Source organism: Equus caballus, chromosome 2 (genome assembly GCF_041296265.1).
Source record: "Equus caballus isolate H_3958 breed thoroughbred chromosome 2, TB-T2T, whole genome shotgun sequence".
Classification (NCBI taxonomy): Eukaryota; Metazoa; Chordata; class Mammalia; order Perissodactyla; family Equidae; genus Equus; species Equus caballus.
The window spans coordinates 33,538,852-33,548,809 of NC_091685.1; the positions used below are offsets into that span (position 1 = coordinate 33,538,852).

A 9,958-nucleotide genomic window follows, 5' to 3' on the forward strand; every position below is an offset into this window, starting at 1 on the left:
TTATGATTAATATTGCTTATGAGCATTTATTCCAAATCTTTGTGCAGATAAAATGTTTTCATTTCACTTGGGTATATAACTAGGAGTGTGGACTTGCTGGACTATATGGTAAATTTGTTTTAAGAAACTGCCAAAGTGTGTGTCATTTTACATTTCCACCATCAATATATAAGGGTTCTAGTTTCTGCATATCTCTGTCAACACTTGACATTGTCTCTTTGGTTATAACCATACTGGTGGATACAAAGTGGCATCTTGTTGTGGTTTTGGTTGGTATTTCCCTGATGACTACTGATGTTGACCATCTTTTCATGTGCTTAGTGGACGTTTGTTTATCTTCTCTGGTAAAATGTCAATTCACATCCTTTGCCCATTTTTGAAATTGGGTTGTCATCTTATTGATTTATAAGAGTTACATAACTAAATACAACTTCCTCATTAGATACATGATTTGTAAATATTTTCTCCTATTCTGTGGCCTGAGCTTTCACTTAATGGTATCTTTTGAAGTGCAAAAGTGTTTAACTTTTTTGTTTGGCTGAGGAAGATTAGCCCTGAGCTAACAACTGTTGCCAGTCTTCCTCTTTTTTTTTTTTTGCTTGAGGAATATTAGCCCTGAGCTAAGATCTGTGCCAGTCTTCCTCCACTTTCTATGTGGGTTGCTGCCGCAGCATGGTTGACAAGTGGTGTAGGTCCGTGCCCAGGATCTGAACCCATGAACGTGGGCCACTGAAGCAGAGCCCGCCAAACTTAACCACCATGCCACGGGGCCCGCCCCAAGTGTTTAATTTTGATGAAGTCTAGTTTATCAGTTCTTTTTAATTGCTTATGCTGTTGCTGTTACATCAAATAAATCATCACCTAACTTAAGGTCACGAAGATTTACTCGTATGTTTCCTTGCAAGAGTTTTATAGTTTTAGCTCTTAAATTTAGGTCCATGATCAATTTTGAGTTAAGTTTTGTTTTATGGTAAGAGGTAAGGGTGTAAATTTGTATTTTTGCATGTGGCTATTCAGTTCTCCTAGTACCATTTATTGAAAAGACTATCCTTTCCCCATTGATTTGCCTTGGCACCTTTATCAAAAATCAAAAAGTTGACCATAAATTTAAGGGTTTCTGGACTCTCAGTTCTGTTCATTGATCTATATGTGAATCCTTATGCCAGTACCACACTGTGTTGATGACTGTAGCTTTGTAGTGAGTTTTCAAATTGGGAAATATAAGTCTTCGGTCTCTTCATTTATTTAGATCTTAACTTCTTTTGGTAATGTTTTGTAGTTTCTAGTGTATAAGTCTTATATTTCTTTTGTTAAATTTATTCCTAGGTATTTCCATGGTATGGTGAATGGAATTTTCTTATTTTCCTTTTCAGATTGTTCATTGCTAGGCTATAGAAATAAAATTGATTTGTCTGTTGATCTTGTATCCTGTGACCTTGCTGAACTCATTTACTAGTTCTAGTAGGTTTTTTGTGGGCTTCTTAGGATCTTTTGTGGATTCCCTAGGATTTTCTACATACTGGATCATGTCATCTGCAAATAAAGAGCATTTTACTTCTTCCTTTCCAATCAGGATGTCTCCCCCCCCCCCCCCCCCGGCTTGATTCCACTAGATAGGCACTCTAATACAGCCATGAGAGCAGACATCTTTGTCTATTCAGTCTTTCTATTACTAGCTTGTTGAGAGTTTTTATTATGAATGGCTGTTGGATTTGTCAAATACTTTTTTTTAGTCTCTTGAGATGATCATGTGGTTTTTCTCCTTTATTGTGTTAATATAGTATATTACATTACTTGATTTTGTGGTAATTCCTTAAAGTTTATTTGCCATGTAGAACCTGAAACCATGTCAGTGAACAACTTCTACTCTGTTACCTTAAAATCCTTTTGGTTTGTCTTAAACTTCGAGTAGATCTTTTAATCATGTGTAAATTTGTCACATGGTCATTTGGAAGTTATGGGTTCACTGAATTATGCAGAGTTTTTAAATGTTGACACATTTTGTCAAAAACAGTAACAAAAATCACATTCATTAATATCACCCACTGATCTCATCAGAACAATATTTAAGTACTAGGGTTATCAAACTCACAATAGTAGATACAAGTTTTCTCAATTTAAATTTTCTCTTAAAAAGTTGAATTTTATCATTGACAACTAATACTGTTACTTGTTTTCCTTGAAGTGACAGGCTCACTTTATTCGTTTTCAAGACAATGTCTATCAGATACCCAAGTCTGAATAACCATAGTTTGTTAGTTGTTCCATCAAATAAAAAGGATATTCCATGAAAAATGCAGCTAGTTCAGCTTCACAGCTCAATCAGTGGGGTGCTTTTCCTTGAGACCACCATCATACCTCCATGTGCAGCCAACATACTTTATGCATTCTTCCTGTTTATCCCATATAATAAAATATGAAAAAGACGTGCACTGGTGTTGAGAGTTAATAAAATAATTTTTAATACTTCATCAAGGATATTTTTAAGTGAAACTGGCTTTTTTTTTTTTTAAACCACAAGTGCATAGCAGTAAAGAATATAGTAACTAGTGGTATATTTTTGTTTCTCTGCCTTGATTTGTGATAAGGTAGCACCAGTTTTATCCATCATTGCTTTTTCACCATCAGTGCAAGTGTCACCACAGTGAAAAAGGCACATCGCATCTTAGTATTACTATGAAAATAGTTTTGACCTTGCAGGTCCTCTGCAAGGGTCTCAGGAACCCCAAGGGGTTTGTGGACCGCTCTGAAAATCACTATTGTAGACCATACCTGAGTTTGTCCTTTCACCCTTTTTGCTTATTAGTGCTAACCTTTGTTCCCCAGCCTTTTGTCCATAAAATATGCTATGTAATTTTCTGTTGTATGATACCTTAAATATTTATCAAACTTTTCCTTTGCTGTTTGCCTACTTACTATTTTTATAACTACTTTATTTTTTAGATTCAGGAAAAAGGAAGTATTCTCAAATAAAAGTGTCTTAGTTTATTGGGGGCATAAAAAGTTAATCTGCTTATTGGGGTAGACTTGTTGGTCTCTTTGGGTTAGGTTAGCTATTGATATTTTAGGTTGGATGGAGGGGTAGATGGAAGGAGAAAATATCCATAGGAGGGCTGGGACTCCTCAGTTAGGGTGAATACCTGATGAGTGGGAAGAGAAAGTCCCTAACCTGACAATTTATTGTAAAACATATCTGTGCTAATGCAGGAACTCCGACCCACCTGGTGCAGAGGAGTCTTGTCTTGACCTGCTTTGGGAGAGTGTTGTCTTGATGCTTTTCTCTTCCTCCTTGGAAAACAGCTGAAGAAATCAGGGGAGAAACCCCTGCTTGGTGGAAGCCTGATGGAATATGCAATCTTGTCTGCCATTGCTGCCATGAATGAGCCGAAGACCTGCTCCACCACTGCTCTGAAGAAGTATGTCCTGGAGAACCACCCAGGGACCAATTCCAACTATCAAAGTAAGACTTAAGAGTTGTATGCATTTAACCAGGATTAGGGGTACCATCTTGTGAAAAATCACTACAGATGGTGTTACTAATTACAAAGCATTAACTACTGTCAGGGAAAACCAAGAGGGGGAACCACAACTTTTCAAATTTAATTTATGATTTACAGAAAGGAAAATAATCAAGCCTTCTCTTTAATTTACAATATCTGCTGAAGATCAGAATTTGATTTTACTTTGCTGTAAAGATTTTTCTGGTATTTTTATTGTAATTTAGGTAAATCTCTAGGTTTAAAATGCCTCTCAAGTTTAGTATCTTTTTGCCCACTTCTGTGTGTTTACCAAAACATCTAATTGCACCTTAAAACCAAGCCAGTGTTTTTAAATACTTACTACTTAGGTTATTTCTCATTGATTTAGGCCCTATAACAGAAAATACTTTTTTCCAGTAAAGTGTATTTACCCTTCAGGTGGTGATTTGAGATCACAAACCTTGCCTTGGCAGCATTATCATATATGGATTAGTGAGACTGTATTTTCTCAGTGAACTACTAGAATAGTCACAGTGGTGTAGGGTGAGGAATATGGAAATGAAGTAACTAACAGAAAATGCAAACTAGAATATATTGTTTTAAATAAAAAGGTGATTTTGAAGTCTTAATGTTGATTTTTTTTTTTTTTTGGAGGAAGGTTAGCCCTGCGCTAACATCCATGCCCATCCTCCTCTACTTTATATGTGGGATGCCTACCATAGCATGGCATGCCAAGCAGTGCCATGTCCGCACCCGGGATCCAAACTGGTGAACCCTGGGCCACCAAAGCAGAACATGCGCACTTAACCGCTGCGCCACCCGGCTGGCCCCAATATTGACTTTTAATATATGTAAGATGTATTTTTTTAACATTATGAAGGAATACTTTCTGATTGTTTTTTAATCTTTCCTTACTTAAGATACATTCTGTGTTGGGGCTGGCCTTGTGGCATAGTGGTTAAATTCGTGCCCTCCCTCCGCTTCAGTGGCCCAGGGTTTGTAGGTTCAGATCCTGGGCTTGGACCTAGCACCTCTCATCAAGCCATGCTATGTAGTGGCATCCCACATAAAATAGAGGAAGATTGGCACAGAAGATTGTCAGCTCAGCGACAATCTTCCTCAAGCAAAAAGAGGAAGATTGGCAACAGATGTTAGGTCAGGGCCAATCTTCCTCACAGACACAACAGGGTACTGTGTTAATTGTGCATGTTGACCCTTATAGACTATTTTATGATTTTCTCTTTTGGCCAAGTGTTCTAAGAACATGAATTTCATTATTAACTTTGTCAGTTGCAGTAATATTGCAGCTATATTTTGGATATTGAATCACCATAAAATATATTTTTGATGTGTCTCTTTATGAAAGACGAGAATTGGTGAGACCTTTTGGAGCCATGATATCATTCTGTTACTGTTTGCTGATTCATGAGAAATTAGTTCTGTTTATCTTTATACATACTCTCCTAGATGATTGGTACTCAATAGATGTTTGGATGGATGGAAATAAGGACAGATTTAGTCTTAAGTCAGGTATTAGCCATTTTTGTGCAACTTGTAAGGCAAGTCACTAACCACTCTGGGTTCCTATTTCCCTTTCTGTAAAATGAGGAATTTGACCCAATGGTCTCTGAAGTCTGTTGCCATTATATTTCAACTCTTGCCAAATTATGGACACTTAATGAATGTTTAGTGAATTAGTTAATCCCTTTGGCCACGAAAGTTTCACTTAGCACATGTCAATTACTGTATGTGATAGGACATTAAATTGATGTATAACTGTGGTTGAGAGAGTCATCAAATTTAAATAACTAAATTTCTTAATTCCTGAATTTTTGTTCAGTGCATTTGCTGAAGAAAACCTTGCAGAAATGCGAAAAGAATGGGTGGATGGAACAGATCTCTGGTAAAGGATTCAGTGGCACCTTCCAGCTCTGTTTTCCCTATTACCCCAGGTAAGTACCTAGCCCATAATATGAAGTACTGTATGTTTAAAATACTATTCTAGGTTACAGGCTTGGATTAACTTATTTTATCCTTATTACTATTACACTGAACTGTATGTATTTGAAAATAAAGACTACTTAAGGCAGTATTGTTGTAGAGCAAAAGGTTTTGATGTAAGAACAGGGAAATTTTGGCTATCCTTCTGAAGCTGCTTGTTAGCCAGCACTTCCTAAAATCAAGACTTCTTTGAGATCCTTGGCCAGTAATTTGAGGTTCATTCGTTTTTTATTAAATAAATGATAATGACAAGAAGATAATTAGAGGATTATATATATGTTTTAATTGTCCAGCACTGATCAGGGAGAATATTCCAAGAATCCTAATCTGCCTTCTTCATACTGTAGAGACAGGGAGATTTATTTGAAAACCTATCTCTTAGACATCACCTTATTTATTCATTGAACCAAAGAATCCATTGAGCCCCTTCTTTGAGCCGAGCATTGTTCCCTGTACCCTGCTATAGCCTCCTTGTACTTTCATTTCTAGTGAAGCGCCATGACATGTACTACTAAACCCAATTTTAGCAGGAGTACAATGTGTCCTTTTTATATTGTTCTTTGTGCACAAACAAATGTTATTTGGCTGAATGCATATTATTTGAATTTTTCAAACATTAAACTTTAGGAGCCAGCCCCATGGCATAGTGGTTAAGTTCAGCACACTTCACTTCAGTGGCCCGGGTTTGTGGGTTCAGATCCCTGTCACAGACCTACACCACTTGTCAGCCATGCTGTGGTGGCAACCCACATAGAAAGTGGAGGAAGATTGACACAGATGTTAGCTCAGGGCTAATCTTCCTCAGCAAAAAAATAAATAATAGATTTAATTCTTAAAGTTATACACAAAAAATGTTACAATGCAAGGACTTATTAATCAACAGGATCAAGATTTCTCCCATTAAGGGCAAAGAAAAATTAGCAGATCCTTGCTGAATTTCTCTAAAACTTTGAAGAGATTTGGGCTTTATAATACTATGAGGTCTTTTGCCAGTATCATCAGGGCAAAAAATGTATACTGCTATGCAGACTGTTCACTGCCTTACAGACTGTTCCCTGCTGGTATATTCAGTGGCCAATGCAGTGCTGGACACGCAGCAGGAGCTTAAATAATTGTTCACTAAATAAATGAGTAAGAATTAATTTTGTTAACTGGAGGGAGGCAGGGAACGAGGTATGGTCTGGGGTAGATTTGTCACAGCGTTGTATGTGTGTTCAAAATAGGTTAAATTGTATCCTGATATTTGTAACCTAACTTGACATTTTGGAGGAGGGTAGGAGGAAGTGAGTGATGTCCAGGGAAGAAAATTTAGGTTCTCATTCTTTTCCTTGTTCTGTATAGGACTTCTCTTTTACCTGATTTTTTTTCCCCACAGCCCAGGAGTTCTATTTCCAAAGAAAGAGCCAGATGATTCTAAAGATGAGGATGAAGATGAAGATGACTCATCAGAAGAAGACTCTGAGGATGAAGAGCCACCGCCTAAGAGAAGGTGTGGATGTGTGAGCCCTTCTGTCTTAGAGCTGAAATGGCACCTAGGGGAGGCTGTGAGCACTCCAGCCACTCAGGATGCTTCTCAAGCACTCTGTAACATTTGAACTTGTCTTCTCCTTGAGAATTCAGGGACTGAAGCACTGTGAGTAGGTAATTTACTCTTTGGTCAAACCTGTATACATATCAGTAATTTTGGATATTCAAAGAAAAATAATTCCCTGTTTTCCTAGGAAAAACATCATGGGATTATGTGTAGACTTCCATGAATTGGTTGAATTTTTATACAATTTTACTTAAGCCTCTAGTTTCTAAAAAAATAATAAATCACATTCCTCTTCTTAACACAGGTGACTTATACCTATGCTCTATTTTTTTGGCAAAATATCTGGTCATCCTGGCAAAGTGAATCTCTCAAGTACTAAGTGACAGCCTTTGCTTTTTGCTTCTCACAGGTTGCAGAAGAAAACCCCAGCCAAGTCATCAGGGAGGACTGCGCCAGTGAAGCAGAGAGGGTCCAAGCCTGCACCTAAAGTCCCAGCTGCCCAGCGAGGGAAAGCTAGGCCCCTACCCAAGAAAGCCCCTCCTAAGGCCAAAACTCCCACCAAGAAAGCCAGACCCTCACCCTCTATCATCAAGAAACCTAGTGGTAGCTCTTCAAAGAAACCTGCGGCCAGTGTGAGAAAGGAAGTGAAATTGCCTGGCAAGGGCAAATCCACCATGAAGAAATCTTTCAAAGCAAAAAAGTAAATTTTATAGGAAAAAGGGTATCATGATGAAATTCAAAATCTTATTTTCTAAGGTCAGTTTGCATTTGTTTTAGTTTTGATGCTTTGAAAATTACATTTTTTTCCTCCTCTGTGAACATTGTGGGGAGGGAATATAAATAAACCAATTTAGGCATTTGTTAGCTTTAGGTGCTGTTCTTGGTGCCTGCCCCTTCCCGCAGTCATTTTAATTTCTGTGATGATTCTGGACTTTCCTGCACTGTGTAATCTATACTTGTCCTTTTTTCTCCCTCCACCCCAACCTTCTTTCTTTTTTTATGGTCAACTTTGGCTTTTTTTTTTGGTTTGTTTTTTTTCCCTTCCAGTTTTGTCTAAATAGTTGCAAAGATTTTTATGTTTGCAGAAAGCATCAAGAACAGGATGCTGGTCAGGTGCTGGAAGTACAAGGAGGCAGTATAGCACTGACTGAATTGCAAAGCCTCCTGCCTGAAGACTTCAGTTATAGCTGTAATAATTCATCTTATTTATAAAATCACTCCACTAACCCTTTCTCTCCAACTATAAATACCGAGATGACTTAGCTTTGGGAATAAGCCAAAAACATTATGCTCTCATTAGATTCTGAAGATGCACGACTCCTTTGGGCCGCTTTTCGTATTGATCAATTTCCAGGTGTTTTTTGCTGGCCCAGGGCATTGGATTCCCTTAACAGCAAGCACAAGTTCTCTCCACCACTTGGTTTTTGACTGAAGGAGAAATAGAGAAATATATTAAATTTGTGGTTTCTGGTGTCACCTGTGTTACCGAAAGTAAAAACATATGAAATCTTCTTGATCAAATGTTTAAATATATTTTTTAATATTTGGAGCATGAATTGTCACTTCCTGTATGCCTTTTTTATAAGGAAATGTTGGAGAGTTAAATCATTGCTAATGTAGAAATGTTAAGTGGAAAAACATACAATTTGCTAAAATAAACTAGATTCCAGATTCATCTCTGGGTTTTTTTCCCCTCCTTTCTTTCCACAGCACTTTTGATATCAAACAAGTGGCTTCCTTTTTGAGATATTTAAAAAAAGAAAAGAAAAAAAGCAAATGAAGCCCAACTACCTAACCCTTTCTTATTTGTATTTGTTTTAGTATTGTGAGGTTGTGTTAAATAGTAGTAGCTTTCTACTTGAGAAATACTGGTTTCTGGTTATCATTTATCCTCCCTGTGGCACTTGACATTTTAATTGTCTTAAACCTTTTGGTGTACATCCTCTGGCCCCTTAAGTGCTGCCAGAAGCAGAAGATATCTGTCTCATTCATTCCACTTGCACTGTCTCCTGGGATCTTGTCTGCAGCCCGACGTGTGGCTGGGAAATGGACTCGAGAAGATTGGCTTCAATTAGATCCATAATCATGTGTGATCCCATCATGAGTTCATTGGAATTTGTGTTGCATGTAAGGCAATCTTTCCTGTTGTAAATCTTCCTTTTTTTATGTACATATATTTTGAAAAATATGAATAAACATGAAATTTTAAAAGCTGCTGAACTGTAGCTTATATTTAAGAGTTTCTAGTATATCCTTAGAAGTAAGGTGTTGCCCTCATTTCGAGTCTTTTCTACTCCTTGCAGTAGCCTCCCTCCCTCCATGTTAAATACAAGCTTCAGTTTGTTTGCTTTTGAATAATATAGATGGTAAATGATGTTTCTAGATATACTGAACCTGATTATTTAATCAATAGGTTTAAAGAAAATCATTTTGTATTTTTATTAAGGCCCTTGTTTTCCAGATCATAGATTCTAGTTTTTCATGTTTAATATTTAGATATGTCCTTGGACTGCAAAACAAATTCAGCACTGCAGAAGGGTGGATTAACCCTAGAGACCTAATTCTAGAAAGTAATTCTCATTTCTCTGATGCTGTTTGGAAGGTGTAATTCTTAATAGCATGGGCGTTAGGTACCTGTGCTAAGAATTCTCTACTTTTCTGGGAAAGAAAGTTGGAGGATTTTGGTTGGCTTCTTTGTTTAAGATTTTCTGAACAGTCACCTGGTAGTTATAGTGTACATCAGGCATCCCAACACAGCTTGAGAAGTTTAGATCATTTAAGATCCGTTCCGACTCTGACATTGTGTCAACTTCGCAAAGTTCCAGTAAGGACAGGACTGTCCTTGCTGTGGCATCACATAAAGGGAAACGACGGGAGGGCCATTGCACTTGGCCAGTGAGAATCCCCAGCTAAGAAAGACTTGCACTTTAATTACTTTGAGATA

At 37.4% G+C, this 9,958-nt stretch overlaps 1 protein-coding gene across 40 annotated transcripts in view; it reads left to right on the plus strand.

The window, feature by feature from the left end:
• HP1BP3 (heterochromatin protein 1 binding protein 3) overlaps window positions 1-9,228 on the plus strand; it is a 34,409-nt gene extending 25,181 nt beyond the window's left edge. For 35 of the 40 annotated variants that reach the window (XM_023635573.2, XM_070260798.1, XM_023635578.2 and 32 more), the window contains 4 exons: window positions 3,301-3,460; window positions 5,320-5,431; window positions 6,856-6,969; window positions 7,424-9,228. In XM_023635573.2, the coding sequence (XP_023491341.1) occupies window positions 3,301-3,460; window positions 5,320-5,431; window positions 6,856-6,969; window positions 7,424-7,718 (681 nt within the window). In that variant the 3' untranslated portion in view covers window positions 7,719-9,228. Of the gene's footprint in view, window positions 1-3,207; window positions 3,461-5,319; window positions 5,432-6,855; window positions 6,970-7,423 lie in introns of all 40 variants that reach the window. The other 5 variants (XR_011436528.1, XR_011436530.1, XR_011436529.1 and 2 more) reach the window with 1 other exon arrangement.
• Window positions 9,229-9,958: the final 730 nt, after the last annotated feature.